This window comes from Schistocerca americana, chromosome 9, assembly GCF_021461395.2.
Source record: "Schistocerca americana isolate TAMUIC-IGC-003095 chromosome 9, iqSchAmer2.1, whole genome shotgun sequence".
Classification (NCBI taxonomy): domain Eukaryota; kingdom Metazoa; phylum Arthropoda; class Insecta; order Orthoptera; family Acrididae; genus Schistocerca; species Schistocerca americana.
In genome coordinates this window covers 40,386,687-40,405,977 of record NC_060127.1, presented here as the reverse complement: position 1 = coordinate 40,405,977, position 19,291 = coordinate 40,386,687, and the positions used below count along the sequence as shown (strand labels likewise).

The 19,291-nt window shown below is 38.3% G+C and overlaps 1 protein-coding gene across 2 annotated transcripts in view; it reads left to right on the top strand.

Moving 5' to 3' along the window:
• The window catches only part of LOC124551253 (GILT-like protein 1), an 81,672-nt gene extending 69,449 nt beyond the window's left edge, over positions 1-12,223 (top strand). For both annotated transcript variants that reach the window (XM_047126250.1, XM_047126251.1), the window contains 2 exons: positions 793-855; positions 11,922-12,223. In XM_047126250.1, coding sequence (XP_046982206.1) covers positions 793-855; positions 11,922-11,972 — 114 coding nt within the window. In that variant the 3' untranslated portion in view covers positions 11,973-12,223. The remainder of the gene's footprint in view (positions 1-792; positions 856-11,921) is intronic.
• The last annotated feature ends 7,068 nt before the right edge of the window (positions 12,224-19,291 follow it).

Below are 19,291 nucleotides of genomic sequence, written 5' to 3'. Positions count from 1 at the left end.
GAAATTCTAAATTACTTAAATGTGTTAACTTTATGACTCTGACTGTGTCCATCTCCCCCCCCCCCCCCCTCCCACTTTTCTTTTTAATCAGGGATGATTTTTAGTGTTAGTGTATTATGTTGGGCCCAAAAATACTACACTATCTTCTATCACTGTGGTGTAGGTAAGCTCAGGGGTTGGTCACCCCTGCTTTACAACATACACAAATATAATTGAAACAAGTGCACTTTTAGTCAGAGTGCATTTTGTATACAAAAATACACATAAAAGATTTGTTGAAAAAGTATTTCCAAATAACTCCGAATAAAATTTTAATAATTAACATTTTTATGTGATGTCATAGAATGGCTAAATAATTTAGTATAACTTCTTCTTCCAGTACTTTATCGGGTAGGTGTAGACATAGATACCTTTAAACTGATTCAAAAAGCAAATCTAAATAAAATAATTATAATGAATAATACAAATAATACACTCTTTATGTTTAACACCATTTACACTCTCATACAGCACCGAATAACAAGTGACAAAATACGAACAACAGTTGTAAATTATTTCTATACTTGCGACATGGTATTGGATACTGCATTGTAAGTACAGTTTGTGTTCTACACGAGCCTGTTACCATCCTTATTCCTGTGCAATCTGAGCTTCTGCTCATGTCTAATTGGCCTCATTATTGGTGTTATGTCAAGCCTTAATCTTAGCTCTGTAAGTGATTGTTTTCACTTAGTATATATGTTGAACCTTCTGTTTTACATGTTGTGTAATTTTTTGTGTGTTTATTTTCAGAAACAGGGTGACCAATCTGCCATCTTATATGACCTGTGGGGAGAAATTTGCAAAATGTTTGAAGTAAGTAGTACATTTCCAGCCATTGCTCACAGATTTTAGGGACTATCCTCTAAATCAGTCCTGTTTTTCATAGATTTTCTTTTTTGGGCACAGAATCAAGTCAAAACTCTCATTAGTAGTGAACTAGAATTCTTTGTTTTTCTTGTTTCCCTTTATCACATCAACTGCATTACGTGGCTAACTTGTGTAGTTCCTGCTAAAATAAATTAGTCTCAGACTTTGATAACTTTGTTAGTATTTATTTTTCTCCAGTTTTTCATCAAAACTAATATCTTATTAGCAGCATTCCTGTTTATAATAGTTTACTTATTGGACAATGGTGCAGTTTGCATAAATGAAATTTTTGACAATTTGGATCTCACACTGGAAATGATTATGCATTGAAGAAAAATGAACTCCTCAAGCTAGTTCAGTGGGTCATACTTAAAAATAAATATATAAACACACAAATACATTTGTCTCTGCATGTATGCACACAAACAGCTCACATGGGTACAGAAGCTCCAGTGTCATTGTTATTGGGTTTTAGTTTGTTACCACTACGAGTCCATCCATTCATATGACTGCTTAGTGACAATAATGCTAGTGTAAAGGCAACTGGTATATAATGGTATGTAAAATCAATTGCTCACAGATGACAGCTACTAATGAAGTATGTGGAGACTGCACAGTAACTGGTAGTCTGATGCACGGTATAAGTCACCATGATATGATTCATGAGGCAAAGCAGTGAGATGAGGATACTGTGACAGTGGAGCGGGCAGTGGGGGAGGGGAGGTTGCCAAAATAAACTCTAAGACAAAAAGAAAATATGCACCATGAAGGCATTATTCAAGTGGGACAGAAATTCGTGGATGTGATGTACATGTACAGGCAAACAAATGGTTTGGCAAGCTTGATGATAAGCAATATAAACTCTTGACATGTATGGGTGAGCATTAACTTGCTAAAATGTAAGCCCAGGATGGCTTGCAATGAAGGGCAACAAAACAGGGCATTGGATATTGTCAACATACTGCTGTGCTGCAGAAGACAACCAAATGGGTCATGCTGTGATTCCCATGTTGATGATTGCTTCATCAGAGGCTCAACTTTTGACCAATACACTCACTCTGCAATCAAACTTTTTTCCTTCTACTTTTACTGTTATGTATGTAAACAGATATTGAATACTCATGACGCGAAGGTATTTGGAGGGTCCAGATTTCTGCTGAGGATGACTGCAGCCTTGAAATTAAGAGATGCCTTTTATTTGGCAGAAAGGCAGTGTCAAATCTTGTCAAAGTTTTGAGGACTAGCAATATAGCTTAAACAACAAAGACCCATTTAGTGAAGGCTACAGTCTTTCTGTTGCGATGTTCATATGTGAGACCTATATGAAAGGCTGAACGGCATAGGAAAGACACCTTTGAACTTTGGTGTTGGAAGGCATTCCTTAGAGTTCCATGCACCACAAACAGAACAAACAGGTCATTATTACAACAAATAAAACCAGACTGCAGCTTGGAAAATCTGTTACTGAAACAAAAACTGATTTACTTCGGGCACATCATGAGAAGGACCTTAAAGCTGGGGAAGATGAAAGGCACAAGAGAAGGGGTTGTCAAAGATTATGTGGATTGATGTCATAGAAATAATGAATTCTAACCCATGAAGTCTGCAGGAGAAATAGGCATGCTTTAGCTCATGGGACCAGAGTTGAAATTCACAAAACAAATAGAGGGGAGGGAGAGGGATTGATGAAAGGGGCCTAATAAATAATTTAATTTTTTCAATACTTACAGGTGTACCTAGTGAACTGCCTTTATATTTTAATACAAAAGCTCATATAAACATTTACAAATTTATGCCCTGGCATTCAGAGCTATAAACAAATGTATTTTTTGTGCAGCCCAGGATATAACAATAATATGGAAAGGAGAGATAGCTACTCATTGCACAGAGGTTATGTTAAGTCACACAGGCATAATGAAAAAGAATAGTAGAAATCTGATAAAGTGTACAAATTCTGGAGCAACAATGGGGGAGAAAATCTAACTTGTTGGTATAAAAAAAAAAGTAAAGGATTAGCATAATTTACTAGTGAATGTCTTCAGTCCTTTTCAAGAAAGCATCAGCAAGTTTAAATACCTGGTTCTGCAATGTCAAAATTTCCAAGAATGTACAATTTAAGATAATTCGGAATTTAGTAACAAATAGTAAAATGTAGTAGCGGTAGTTGCTATTGTTGTTGTGATTCTGTCTGAAGATTGGTTTGATGCTGTTCATCAAGTGCAAGTTTCATCATCTCTGCATAAATACTACATCTACCTAAACTTTACATTGCTTGCTGCAGCCAATTTCTTTTTTCCCCAATTTTGATTCACTACTTCTCCATTAGTTGTCCAAATTATCCATCTAATCTTTACTTTTCTCCTGTAGTACTAAACTTCAAAAGCTTCTTCTTTTCAGAACTGTTCATTGTCCACATATCACTTCCATATAGTGTTACACTTGAGACAAATGTCTTCAGGTATGACATCCTAAAACTTACTTGTATTCAATGTTAACAGTTCTCTCTTTCTCAGAAATGCTTTTATTACTATTGACAGTCTGTGTTTTATATCCGCTCTGCTTCAGTCATCATCAGTTATTTTGAGGAACTCTTAGACAGTTTTTATAATCTCTCTTCCTAATACAATTTCCTCAGCTTTATTTGACTTAACTAAAGTACATCCCATTACCCTTGCTTTACATTTATTGATGTTCATGTTATAACCACTTTGCAAGACGCTCCATTACATGCAGCTTCTCTTCCAAGTCCTTTGCTTCTGCCGTTTGAATTACAATGTCATTGGCAAACTTAAAAGTTTTTCTTTCTTGATCTTGAACTTCAATTCCAATTCCGAATTTCTCCTTGATTTACTTCACAGCTTGCTCCACATACAGATTGCATAACATGGGGGATAGGCTCCATCATTTCTCACTCCTTTCGCAACTACTGCTTCTCTTTCATTCCCATCCCATTATAACATGTGATTGTGAAGTGTAAAGCATTAAGTAATCCAGATGATGCTTGCATAAAATACTATACCTTGACAGAAACCACAATTGGCTATCACATGTATAGTTTTAGATGTCGTTTAACAACTGAAAATGCTGTATTCTCTTTTCTCTGTGAGGTACTGGATGGGTTAAACAAAAGGTTTCGAACACAAGGCATATTTTTTTTATTTAACTATGGCATTTGATTACATTAATCACAAAATGTTGCTCCAGAAGTTGGATCATTATGGAATACAGAGAGTAGCTCATAATTGGTTCACCTGTTGCTTTAGCAACAGACAGCAAAAGGTAATTATTCACAGTATTGAGAATGGGTCTGAGTGGGGTACAGTCAAGGGGCACCCCAAGGATCAGTGTTGGGACCACTCCTGTTCCTTATTTATATAAATGATATGCCCTCTAGTACTATGGGTAACTCTAAAATATTTCTGTTTGCTTATGACTCTAGCTTTGTAGTAAAGGATGTTGTGTGCAACATTGGCTCAATTTCAAATAGTGCAGTTCATGACATAAGTTCATGGCTTGTAGATAATAAACTAACACCAAATCACAATAAGGACCTTGGAGATTTGCTCTGCAATTTGGTCCTACGGAACTTCATGTAAATAAAAAATAAATGAAACTCTGGCATGTGTTGATAAACTTCCTCCATGACAAAAAGTTCTGTGAAGGTGTGCTGAATAGTAATGCCTCGAAATTTGTTATGTTAAAACACTTAGTTTTTAAATAAAACAAATGTTATGCCCCATCCAATTTTCATTTGTTTCTAAAACTTAGAAACACCTTTGAGGACTTCACTTTGATAATGGTGAAGCACAAGCAGAGGTGAGATTGCGGTTCTGTCAACGAAGTCAAACATTCTACAGTGACGCTATCAACAAACTGGTCTTTTGTTTGGGGGAAATGTTTGCGCCAGGATGACTATATTGTGAAACTAATATGTAGACATGAAGGATAAAGATGTAGAATGTTAATGCAGTTTGTTTTATTTCACTAGATTTAAAAGTTTTCACATAAAAAATTCAGAGGCATCACTTTTCAGCATGCTCTCGAATATTATCACTATTCATCCAGTCATGAAATGTGGGGGAAACATTCATCTCATAATATTAAGAGTTAAGGAATATGTAGAGTGACTGAGTGGTTCTAGGTGCTTCAGTCCGGAACTGCACTGCTGCTACGGTCGCAGGTTCGAATCCTGCCTCGGGCATGGATGTGTGTGATGTCCTTAGGTTAGCTAGGTTTAAGTAGTTCTACGTCTATGGGACTGATGACCTCAGATGTTAAGTCCCATAGTGCTTAGAGCCATTTGAACCATTTTTGAATGTGTGGATATACCAAGCAGGAAGTTAGCAAGGGCTAGAAATTTTCATTAACTGAATTGACTTTAAATCTTAAATCAATTACCACTCTTTGCTTGGTGTATACCAGTAACATTTTTCTAAGTTGAACAAGATGCTCACAATGTTAATGATTTTCTTGATATGCTTAATGGCGACATTAGCTTTTAGTGTTATTACTGTTCTGTGGTTGACTACTGTATTAACCCCTTAACTGCTCTGGATGTGTTAACATGCACACCTTTGTATCTGACCCTGTATGCTCTGAATTGATTCTTGAAACTTTTCTCTTCCCACTGGGCAGTTGCCTTCCATAACAACAGAATACCATTTGAGGTGATGCTTGCAAACCCTGTGTTTTCTGCGCAGGTGTGGATACAAGAGGGAATGGGGTGAGGGGAGCAGTCAGTCATTACAGCCTCCCATCCAAAGAGCAGTTCCAATTTGGTTTTAGCAGGAAGACAAAACGGCAGTAGTGTTAATCCCCTGTTGCCCACACCAAAACTAACTTTATTGTCCAGTCTTTCTTCCTGTCATTCTAGCAAAGTTAGGCAGTCCTCTAGAAGAGGAGTGAGAGGCCCTTTACTGGGGTTTATTAGACCCAATCTCTTCAAGAATTAGTGACCCAAGTATTTTTGGTCTTTTGATCTCCAGGGCTTTGCAGTGGAAGATTAAATGTGGTGTGGTTTCATCCCCCACACCACACTGTTACACTTAAGGAAATCTTTATCTATTCTCATTGTGTACACGTGTTCCTTGAGCTTTCCATGGCCAGTCATTGAACTTGACGTGAGTTTAATCTGCCTCCTCTTTAAGCCCAGAATGGCAGAACTTTCACCATCATTAGCATGCCAAGTTTCTGTTTTTGGGTCTTAGTATAAAGTTCTGTGTGCTGCCTACTGATCCAGATGCATAGTTAAATTTTGTCACCACCTTACTGAGAGGATAGGTTGTGGTCCAACTCAATAAATGGGATTGTTGTGACTAGCTTGTCAGCTTGTTTGTTCCCATAATACCTGTGTTTACACTGTTGCTTTCCCCTAGCCTCACAAGGGATTCATGGCATTCTGGGATGATTTTCGATGTTTTTGTAGGGCCTGATAGAGATGTCAGAGCTTCTTGGCTGTCTGAATGAATGTGTGAGGGCCTTTTCTCCCCCCCCCCCCCCCCCAACCTCCAATATTTTATAAATAAAAGACAAGTTCATAGAAAACAATTATTTTACTATCAAAAGTTTTGTACATTTATGGTTACTTTCCAACACAATCACCGAAAAGATTGGGACATTTGTCATATCTGTGGGCAAGCTTTGCAATACCCTCTTCAAAAAATGTTGCCGCCAATGATTTCAAATGGTTGTGCCAGCAGTGTGTGGACCAGTGTTGTCATGGATCAACACAATTCCTGAATTCAGCATTCCTCTTTGTTTATGCAGCCTGGAACCACTATCATTGCAGCTGCTTATTGTGAAACTTTGTCGTTTCCCGAGAGCCATTCAAAACAAACGAAGAGGAATGCTGACTTCAGGAATTGTGTTGATCTGTGACAACAATCGTCCACACAGTGCTGGCACAACCCAACGGCTCTTTGAATAATTTCAATGGGACATTTTCGATCATCCACTGTACAGTCCTGACCTGACACCCAGTGACTTTCACCTTTTCCCTGAACTGAAGACGTGGCTTGGAGGGCAGCACTTTCAAACCAACAAAGATCTTCAAAACAACATCAATGTTCATTTGAAATCATTGGTGGAAACATTTTTTTAAGAGGGTATTGCAAAGCTTGTCCACAGGTACAACAAATGCCTCAATCTTTTAATCTTTTTGGTGATTAATTTGAAAAGTAACCATAAGTGTAAAAAAACTTTTGGTAATAAAATAATTGTTTTCTATGAGAGGTTGAAGAGAGAGAGAGAGAGAGAGAGAGAGAGAGAGAGAGAGAGAGAGAAAGAAAGAAAGAAAAACAACCCTCGCAGATGCTATGATTCTTGTAACGCCTATGTGGGTTCTCCTCTGTGCACAGCCTAATAGCAAATACCTCCACCTGGAATATAATGCACAGCTTCTTTGGAGAGACTGCACTCTCCAGTCAAGGTTGCACCTGTACACCCTGGCAACAACACTTTCATCTGTTTTCCACTAGTCAGTAAACCACTCTGTCACAACCCTGCACCCTACTTTCAATTGTCTCATTGAAAGGTTTATTCAAACAGTTGGAAGCTATCACATAGTGAACCAGAATTTTCCTGACCATTTCTATATTTACCACATGCATTATATGTGAACTACAAAGCGAAAAGCAGCCTTTTGTTCGAGAAGTAACATTTTCAGTAAAAGCAAACATGTTCAGTAACATCAACAATGTCCATTTTCATCTGTTTGTTTATTATAACAACTTGCTTTATTCTGCATGCCTATATTGATTTGAAAATTGTTTGAATCCAACAGGAATCAATGTCATTAAAAGCAATCAATATCAGTCTTCTGAAAATGGACCTCTTGATGTTATGGGGAAATAACATTGGTCTGACAGGATGTCCCTTTTCAAAATCTCGCAGCTGTGTATGCAGTGCTTCAGAAAATAACCCCTCAAATTTTAGAAGCATTTTAATGAGCTCAGAGTAGGTTTCTATAAAAGAACACTACTTTGTGATTACAGTGAAACCAAACAAGACAAGTGGTCCCTTTTTATATGAGAGTTATAAATATCTACTGATGTTGCCAATTTGCAGTTGGCCATAACATGGAATACAAATGCCAATACTCTGCCAAAAGAAAACCGCACACAGTTCACTCATTTCTCTCAATTTGCGACAAGTTTACTTGTTTTTAAATTTATCTACACTGCATTGTGCGATAGGTCGTGTGTGTGTGTGTGTGGGGGGGGGGGGGGGGGGGGGGGGAGTGGCGCGGGGGTGCACTTTGGTGTGTGTGTGCATGCACACCAATATTCCACCTGTAACTCACTTCAATTTAGAGATAGAAATCTAATTTTTTACTTTTTTTACAAACGTTCAGAGTTTGTCTGGATGTATAAATTACAGCAACTCAAAATCCAAAAGTTTTGACGTGAGGTCCCTTTTCACTTTCCATCTCACATAGATATCCTAAAGATTTCCAGTTTTGAACCTGCATGCACTTGCCACTGCCTCCATTTTGATCCACGGGTGCAATGGGGGCATGGTCTCCAACCCAACAGTGTGTGTGCTGCTTATTCTGCCATTACCCTTCATCCATACATTGGTACCAATGTTTACAGAACAGCATCCACACATTCAAGCCAACATCCAGTTGAATTCATGTAGAGACAATTTAAACATGTCTGACGCACAGATCGAAGTAGGTGCCTGACGCACAGATCGAAGTAGGTGCAGTTGCGTTTCAGAGTGTGAATAATTGATTATCATTGCATAAAGAAAAAAAATTTAAAATAAGATACTGGACTATAATACTTCACACATTTCAAAACCAGTAAGTTTTAAATAAGGTACAAGACTGAAGACAAACCATATGGATATGTGTGTGTGTGTATGTGTGTGTGCGTGTGCGCGAGTGTATACCTGTCCTTTTTTCCCCCTAAGGTAAGTCTTTCCGCTCCCGGGATTGGAATGACTCCTTACCCTCTCCCTTAAAACCCACATCCTTTCGTCTTTCCCTCTCCTTCCCTCTTTCCTGATGAAGCAACGGTTTGTTGCGAAAGCTTGAATTTTGTGTATATGTTTGTCTTTGTTTGTGTGTCTATTGACCTGCCAGCGCTTTTGTTTGGTAAGTCTCATCATCTTTGCTTTTACATATAGTTATATATATACTTTATCAGTTGAGGCCCCTGAACTGACAGTCTTTTGTCCTCTTCTGTTATGGTTGATAAGCTGACATAAAGACTGTTTATTTCTATCTCTCTCACTGTCTTTTTTTTTTTTTTTTCATTTGACTATAGCACATGCCATAATGAATTTTTGCTGGATGCACTCCATGTGTCCACAGTGGCATTGCGATTTTTGTGGTTGCTTGTAACAGAATTCCACAAATGTACCTCTTGCTAGTAAAGTTGCAATAACTGAAAAATTTCCACGTTACTCCACAGTTCCTGAGACAATGTGATCTCAAAAATCCATCCTAAATATACAAGTGGCAAACTCTGGTTTAGATACAACAACCAAAGCAAACAACAATGGTGCAAATCTGTGGTCGACATATCGATATTGGACCCAACGTCCTTTGATATACAGTCAAAATACCCACAAGCAAGAGATGTACTAACATTGGGGCCAATGCTATTTTGTTGCTCCACACACTGGACCAACTAAAAAATTACAAGCTTAAAGTTTTGCACAGGATACTTTTCAGTTGCTTGTCTGAGGATGTGTACAGGTTTGTGGCCTGACTGCCTGCAGAAAAGATGCCAGGCAGATAAAGATGCCCATTTGCAGACTAACTGTATCTGTTGTCAATAACAAATCCAACAAGGGTCATAAGCCCACAGGTAGAACAAGCAAATCACAGTAAGTTGAAAAAAGCAATATGGAAAGGGAATGACTATCCACTGGAAGTGACAGAAAGAAATGTCATTCCTCCCCCACCTCTTATATGTTTGCATACTCATAGATTACAGGCCTGTATTCACAAGCATAGTACTAAAAGACTTACTGATAATGATATATGCACACTTTGATTTCATATCATGCATATTATGATGATAAATTTGTGAGAGTTTGTTGCCACTGCATTTATTAAATCAGAACAATATTGCAGTGCCTGTGTTGTTAAGAAGAATAATGGAATGCACCTTCAGACATGCATGCGTACATGAAATGTATTTGGAGTTGCGAATATGAACAACCAACAGCTGTATAAGGGAATTAAGACACTGAAAATCTGTGCCGTACCAAGACTCAAACCAGGATTTCCTGCTTTACGCAAGCTGTTGCCTCAAATGGTTGGTCTATCTGTGCATGACTCCTGGCCATACCTAAACTTCCATATGTCATTGTTCCTGCATTACGGCATGTACTAGTACACACATTATGTAATTTCTGTATAAGGGAGGACATTTTAATTGAAAGTTGCTGCCTGGTATCAGTGAATAAATACGATACTGCAGTGCCTGTGTTAAGGAGGATGACACAACGTTCGTTTGGACATGAATGCATCTGCCTATATCATGCAGCGACTTTCAATTAATATGTCCTCCCATGCATGGGAATTACATAACGTGTGTACGAGTACAGGTTGTGATGCAAGATTGATGATTGTCTTGGGTCTTGTCATTAGTCATGCATTGATAGCCGAAGCGTTTTAAGGTGATCACTCACACAAAGTGGGAAATCTGTGTTCGAGTCCAATTCCAGCACAATTTGCATTTTCATCATTCCCTGACACAGCTGAAGGTTGTTCGTATTCACAACTGTAAATACAGCGTGTACATAAAGTCCGGGAACACTTTCACTTATTTATTGCACAAGAACTAAACATTGTACAGATGTCATACATATTGCATTTTGAAGGGAAACTATGAAAGTTTTTTTTACAAACATTCAATGTGCAAACCACGAGTGACCCGACAGACATCAATACAGTAATCAGATTCTTGCCATACCCATCCCAACATGGCATTGTCGTCTGTGGCAGTCACTTCCCGTATTCTCTCCCGGACCTCTGCTACATCACGTGGTAGAGGCGGTACATACACCAGATCTTTACTGTTCCCCTACAGAAGAAAGTCACACGGAGTGGGATCTGGTGATTGGGGAGGCCATTTCATGAAACAGCTCTCCCTTTATGTAGCATGGCCGAGCCATCTATGCAGCAGCTCTGTGTTCAGGTAGCCATGAACTTCACGATGAAAGTGAGGTGGAGCCCCATCCTGCTGAAAGATGAATAGAAAGTCCGATTGTATTTGAGGTATCAGCCATTGCTGCAACATGTCCAAGTAAGAATATCCTTATGAATGTCTCTTGTACGTGCTCCACATTCACTTCACTCACACTGGGATGTCCACTTCTCTTTGCCGGGCACAAGCAACCTGTCATAACGAATTTGTTGTGCCAGTGGTAAATGACCTTCTTTGTTGGTGGCTTCTTACCGTACTTGGTTCTAAACATCTGTTGAACAGCTGTAGCACACTTGCTTTTGCCGAACTCCGACACACAAAAAGCTTGCTCTGCACCCTGATCTCACCATGTTTGCGACTAGCGCAGACTATCAGCAAATTACCAAACTATGCTGTGGGGGTATACTTCAAAATGACATATGTATGATATCTGTACAACATTTGGTTCTTGTACAATAAATAATTGAAAGTGTTCCTGCACTTTATGCACACCCTGCATTAAATGAAGAGCCTGAAACATACCTCTGAAATTTTGGGATGTATTTCTCTGAACTGGATTTTCTTGGAAATTATGCTAAAGTGATGTATTAAGCTCTGATGCAAATAAAGTAATTGTTGTTGTTGTTGTTGTTGTTATTATTATTATTATTATTATTATTATAACATTAAACATTTTATTTATTTTATTATTGTTATTGAAATCCTAGGTATATTTAGCATGTTAAAAGTGGGTTAACAGCAAGTTTGTTTGTGTGTGTGTGTGTGTGTGTTTTTGTTTGTTTTTGATAAATACTCGTTTCATACAATTACAGAATGTACAAATAATGGAAAAATTGTTTTCTTTTTCAGTCGCCCAAGCCAAGCCAATGTGTCCCTTGGTACTATAGGATATTTGAATAATGTAATTTACATCTCAAAGTGGTTTGGAAATGATTTGACAGGGTTCACTTATGTCAGTGCTGTGAAAAATTAAAATCTGTGGACCATAAATAACAAATATAAATGATTGGACAATGTTTGGAGATTTTAACCTTCCACAAATTCATTTTATATTTTTGTATATAATGTAACAACCTGAACAACCTTTGTAAAGTGTAATGTCAGAACACGTGGGAAAGTGTTCTAATATTAAAAAGTAAAGGTATACCTGTGTTAATATTTATTGCTTTTTAAGTAGTGTTACAACTGGAAAAAGCACTGTTACTCAAACACCAGAGCTTTGTGATATACATAAGTTTTTTTATTTTTATTATTATTTTTTTTAATTAGTTGCATTTCATATTGGGCAATATTGAAAATACCAGAGAGACTAAAAGGATATGTCTTATTTGTGAAAAGTCAAAGCAGAAAGGGATAGTTCCATTCTCTCCCACACTTTTCCTGACAGGACGTTCTGGAGTCTCATTGTTTTTGATGATGGTTTCATTCTCAAAGATTTGCCATAAACAGTACTTATTGCCATATTCTGTTTTGCCCCATTTTAAGTGTAAGCTAGCTTTGTGCTACGTCAAATTACAATTATTTATTCAATCAAAGAGCAATGTTTAATGTTCAACTTGTTTTAAAAATTTCCTGCCATTTGTGTTATTTATTTTCAGGCAAAAATACCATGGTAAGACTGAACTTTTCCCATTCAACACACTTTTTCAAATACAGTGTGTATTACATAAATAAATATGTTGTAGAGTTCACATACTGAACTGAAAGTCCATACTGTAAATGCAAAAGTGCGTTTGTCCGTTTCCTTTTCACGACTAAACTGTTCAACCAATTTGGATGAAATTTGGTATGCAGAGGTATGTCCTCATGAAAACTATTGAGGGGCGGGAAGAGCAAACTGGGGGTCTCGATCCAGGTAATTTTCTAAATTTTAGATGAAAAACAGTGAGTTTTAAAGTATTTTTAAGCATTTTAGGGTCATATGATCAACATTAGAACCCAGAAAACTGGTCTCTTGATAACTCGACACTCCGGGAAACTCGAGAAGCCTGACACAATTTTTTGGCTTTGAAAAAAAGAAACAAAACATAAACACAGATGTAAAAAGCTAATTTCATTTACACTAATGATCATACTTATAGACTATTACAGAACAGTGAATATATAGCTCTGAAAAGACTGAAATTATATTTAAAGAAACCCTAAAGTATCATTAAAAGACTAAAACATAAAATATTGCTGTTGCACAGTAATAGCACTTTGATTAATAAGTGAAATAACTAAATTAAGCTTACTTTGAATAAGGCTCAGGGTTCATTAAATAAAAACGATATCTCAAAGTTAATGCTTTAATACAGTTAATAAAGTTAATACAGTATGCCTAATACTTTGTCAAAAAGTATGTAAATAGCAGGTTTCAACTGGGTCTTACGACCTAAAAATATTTAAGTATTTGAAAATAACTAATACAGTGCTATAGTAATATAGTAATACAGTACTACACTAGTATTAAAATTGCAAAATTGAAAATTTAACATTATGTATGTATTAAATCTTTATAAAGATTTTTAATATTGCTCTAAATGCCACTATTACGGCTAGAGTGTCTTTAGAAAGGTGCAAACGTCGACCATATGACTGGATTACTGAATATGAAGTCATTTTGATGACTAGTCGGATATCCAATTCATCCAAAACATCTCGGTGGGCATGAAGAACAGCCAAGCTATTCAGTCGCTTCTGTCCCATTGTTGATCGGAGGTATGACTTCAGACATCTAAGGGTGCTAAATGACCGTTCTGCTGTTGCTGTCATAATTGGGACTACTTGGAGAAGCTTAATGCACTTCACTACTTCACATAACATTTCTCCAACTGCAGGCTCTTGTGTAACATACTTTTTTTACATCATGCATGTTTTTTTAAGACCAGTTACTTTTTATTGGCCAACATATACTAATGTAAGTTGTCTCTCAATGTCTAGGTCATTTTTGAAAAACTCAGTTGATTTTTCCAAATTTGTTTCATCTCTGTTTACTAAAAGCAAGCACTATTGTTCAACTGCAATGACCTTTGTAAGTCCAGTTGAAGCAAACTGTTTCCAAACTTCAATGTAAATAGCTTTGTAGTATTCCTTTGTGGTTTTGAAAGTGTGTGATGAGCTGGCTTCCGTGTTTTCATACTTCTTTGGTATACTTCCTCCGAGGAAGCAAAGGATCATCAACTTCTGAAGGTTTTTCTTTTAAACACGATTCCCAAAAGTGTTCAAAACTGTCACGCCTTCCATTCAATATGCAAACCAAGTCCTCATATATTTTTTTCCAAATCAGCAACACTTAGATGAGGGCATTGAATTTTTTCATTGACATCCTCTACTGGGTCGTTGAAATAAGTCTTGAATTGTAACATTGACTCAAGGTAGCCTGAACATTTGTAACCTGCCTCTGTTTTGTCATCTGCAGAAAATGTTTCAAAAACCTCTACAAGTTCTTCAAAGTTTTTCAATATTCTCAAGATACTAGACGCTCACATAGTCCATCGAGTCGGGCAAAGGGGTCATAGACCAGCTTGGTCGCTGGTGCTCTCACAGCGTATGCTTCTGAAAAGTACTATCCTTTTGTTGGATTTCCTTACGGTGTTTATCAAGTCCTAGGCTAAAGCCATAATATCCCTCATAGACATAAGATGGCGAAGACTGTCTACAACTGCCAAGTCTAAACTGTGAGCAGTGCAGTGCACATGACGTGCTTTTGGTTGTATATCCAGAAATAACTTTTTTAGTCCTTTGAACTTACCTCTCCTATTCGAGGCACTATCATAGCACTGTCCTCTTAAGTTATCCATTGACAAATGAAGATGAGCAAAAACACCTTTTAAAATACTAAACAGAGTTTGTGATTGACTGTTGGGGGGTCTCGTATAAGTCAATAAAGTTTTTGTTGATGATTAAGGAATCATCAACAGTACAAATACAAAATGATACTTGTTTGTCAATCGAAGAATCACTTGTTTCGTCAACCATAATAGAAAAATATTCAGTCTTCTTGACTGAAGCCAATACCTTTCTCAACACAGACTTTCCTAGTAGATCAACGATCTAGTTTTGAATATCGTGGGATGTCTAGTTATACCCCAAATGCCCAATCCAATCTTTAAACTCAGGTATGTCATTCTTTCGAAGTTCCAACAATTGAAAAAAAATTTACTTTACATCTTTGTGCCCTAATTGCTACTCCTAGTCAGCACAGCAATTGCATGGTAGTAAAAACTGTCTCAAGAGCTAAACGGCCTTTCTTCATATCTCTACCTAACTGTTCATTCAATTGGGAAGCCACACTTCGGTTAGTGATAGAATTTAGTTTCAAAACACCTTCTTTATGCATAAATGTATTTTCATGAAGACAGAATTTTTCCAAAACATTTTTCCAGTTAGAAAACCCTACAGAAGTAAATGCATCTTCTTTTTTTGAAGAAAATTGTAATAGATTTTTAGCATCTGCCTCTTTGAGGGTTTTGCAAAAAAACTTTTACAGTAGATGCTTCATATTCTAGCCATGTATATTTGAGCAACCAAGACTTAGGAAATGATCTTCCCTTACTGGATTGTCCAGGTTTCAGTTGTGAGCGGTTCTTGCCTGAAGACGACGAAGCAATTGACAACACAATAGTTGTTGGAGGTTGACTTGCAGTATCATCAACTTCCGAGCATGCCTTTTTGGTAACAAATTTATCCATTGCAAACTTAATTCACAATACACTAAGAGACTAAAGTAAATAAATAAAATATAGTCATATAAAATAGTCCACTAGACACTAAAGTGGAACACTAAACATGTCTGCAACATGGACTGAACGAAACTATCCACACTGAATTTGTGGTGTCACTGCCAGACACCACACTTGCTAGGTGGTAGCCTTTAAATCGGCCGCGGTCCGTTAGTATACGTCGGACCCGTGTGTCGCCACTATCAGTGATTGCAGACCGAGCGCCGCCACACGGCAGGTCTAGAGACACTTCCTAGCACTCGCCCCAGTTGTACAGCCGACTTTGCTAGCGATGGTTCACTGACAAATTAAGCTCTCATTTGCCGAGACGATAGTTAGCATAACCTTCAGCTACGTCATTTGTTACGACCTAGCAAGGCGCCATTACCAGTTACTATTGATGCTGTAAAACATGTACCGTCAAGAGCGATGTTCATCAATTATGGATTAAAGTTAAGTATTCCAGAAGCTATGTACGTTTTGTGCTAGTCTCAATTCCTTGTTCTGTTCCAGACCTCACGCCAGCCTGCGTGAGCTTAAACGCATGCCTTTCGGCTTCCTCATAGTGGATTGGCTGTCTTGCCAATCCACAACAGAATTACTGCGTTTATAAATGAATATCGAGGTTTTAATGCTTTATAATATTTATTATATTAAACTTACAGTTATAAATGATATGTCAAATGAAAGAGCAAGTCAAACAGTTTTACCAAGAATCTTATAAATGTTCAATGTAAGCACCATTTGTCACGCGGCACACATGAAGTGTTAAGTGTGTCTTCAGTGATTGTAGTAACAGCTGCTTCAATCCAATTTCTTAATTCAGGGAAGTCTGCCGGTAGCGTAGGCATGTACACACGATCCTTGATGAAGCCCCAAAGGAAAAAATCACATGGCGTTAGGTCAGGTGAATGTGGACGCCGTGCAAAGCAAACCCTGTCATTGGGCCCCTTGCGGCCTATCCAGCGCTTGGGTACAGTGAAGGTCAACCAATTGCGTACGCTCTACGCCAGTGAGGTGGCGCACCATATTGCTGGAAAATGAAGTTCTCTGGCTCATCTTCTTCCAACTGAGGGAAGAGCTATTGCTCTAGTGTATCAAGGTAAGAAGTGCCAGTTAGAGTAGGTTCACCAAAAAAGAAAGACCCATAAACCTTCCGCCGGGATACGGCACAAAAAACAGTCACTTTATGGGAATGTCGTTGCATTTGTACCACCTCGTGAGGACTTTCTGAGCCCCAGATGCACACATTGTGAGTGTTAACATGTCTACCAAGGTGAAAGGTCGATTCATCACTGAAGATAACATGATTCAGAAAAACTTCGTCACGAAACAACATTTCGTTTGCAAAGTTGGCACATAATCCATGGTCTGCCGGCTTTAGAGCCTGTAATAACTGTAAACGGTACGGACATAGTTGTATGCGTTCTCTTAAAACTTTCCAAACAGTCAACACGGGAACTTGTAATTCACGACTAGCCTCCTGGACTGATTTCTTTGGGCTACGGTAAATGACTCTCTCAGTCGCTCAACAGTCTCTCCACTGACTCTTGGTCATCCTGTGCTCTTCCCTTTACAAAGGCTGCCGGTATCTTCAAATTGATGATACCATCTATAAATGTTATTATCACTTGGAGGATCTCAACTGAACTTCGACCTTTGCAAACTGCAAAACACAAAACACTTTTTGTTCACTAGTCACCATCTTCGTTACTACAGCTGTCTAGCGGACTGCGGCGGAAACATTGCATGCTGCACATGTGCACTGTTGCCCAACACAACTGTTTTAGTTGCTCTTTCATTTGACATATCATTTATAACATTTTTAATGTAATAAATATTATAAAGCATTAAAACCCTGATATTCATTTATAAACATCTTGTACTACATGTAAAACATATGAAAACATTATGCACTACTGTGTAATGTGTGCAGCAGAGTAATGGTTTAGAGAAAATGGTTGATTGTGTCACCTTGACAATGCACCCTGTCCTGAAATGGTGAGGCCTGCCCAGAGGACTGACCTGAACCCAATGGAACACCTTTGGGATGAGCTAGAACAGGGCTTCCCAACGTGTGGTCCGCAGACTCCTTAGGGGTCCGCCATTTCTTTCTAGGGGGTCCGCGGCCACCTTTCACGAAATCGTGTAAAATAATGAGTAAAATTATTGAATAAAAATGTGAAAATCAAATTCATCACTATTTTTTTTGTGTGTGTGAAAAACGTGTACTTTTACTTCAGGTCCTATTCCCAAGCAGCCTCTGCGGTTCCTAAGTGAGAACGCATACACAGTTTAGTGCCGAAGAATGTGGCTTCTCTGATCTACTGTTTCACAGGAATACGGGAGTCGTTTGTGCGCCGGCTCACTGCACTAGATGCACTGAAACCTTTTAGGCGTGCGCGGAGCGAGCTTTGTCGACCAATCACAGTGCTCGCTGGCACGTATGCGGCCCCAGGCATCATTAAATGTTAAACTTGCTTTGTCAGTGCACTACCTATTTCGTAAGTCGATTTTTGACCAGTTTATTACTTATAACATGGATCGGTGGCTGAAGTCAGGATCATTGAAGAAGGGTGCAGTTTCTCCATCGCCTTCACAACAAGGAGTTTCCAGTTGAAATGAATGAGGAGGGAGGACGACCAAAAGAACAACAATCACAAGAAGCTCCACAGCCGGATTTATTATGTGAAAACACTGCAAGTACTCCATTGGTTGCAATATCCTGTGGAAGTGGGATAACCAAGAAGTGTAAGTACAATGAAAGCTATTTAGAAATGGGCTTTACGGAGACAAAGGAGGGTAAAACTCAGTGTGTAATTTGTGCACCTGTCCTTCCGAACAGTTCAATGGTTCCAGTTAAATTGCGCCGTCATTTTGAAGGTACTCACCCGGGCTTCCAGGCTAAAGACATTGATTTATTTAAAAGGAAGAGTGCTGAACTAGCTGCTTCTCAGCATTGCATGAAAACTCTTGCAAAAACAATTATTGAAAATTCATTAAAAGCTTCTTTCTTGGTTAGTTATCGAGTGGCAAAAACAAGCAAAGCTCATACCATTGCAGAAAATCTCATAATTGGATCGTTAATTTCAAGTTGTTTTCATTCATCTCTAAACCAAAGACTATTGATACTTCGGGAGACAGGGGGTGGGGGGGGGGGGTGTTATTCGGAACATGGCACTTGCATTAAGAAGCTTTCAGTTCCCATGGGTTTCACTCTGAAATTTAAAGTTACTGTACTCTTGACTGACTAGGGGTCCGCCATGGATTTTCAACTGAAAAAGGGGTCTGCCAGCTGGGAAGGTTGGGAAGCCCTGAGCTAGAACATCAGCTTCACTCCAGACAGCAGAGTCCAATATCACTACCATCTCTGGTTTTGGAAGAATGGGTTGCCTTACCCCCAAAGACATTCAGACACCTCACTCAGTGTCCTCACCTCCATCATAATGGCAAAGGGTGGACACACTCTGTGTTCATGTCTACTAGCATGTGTCTAGATACTTTTGATCAGAGAGT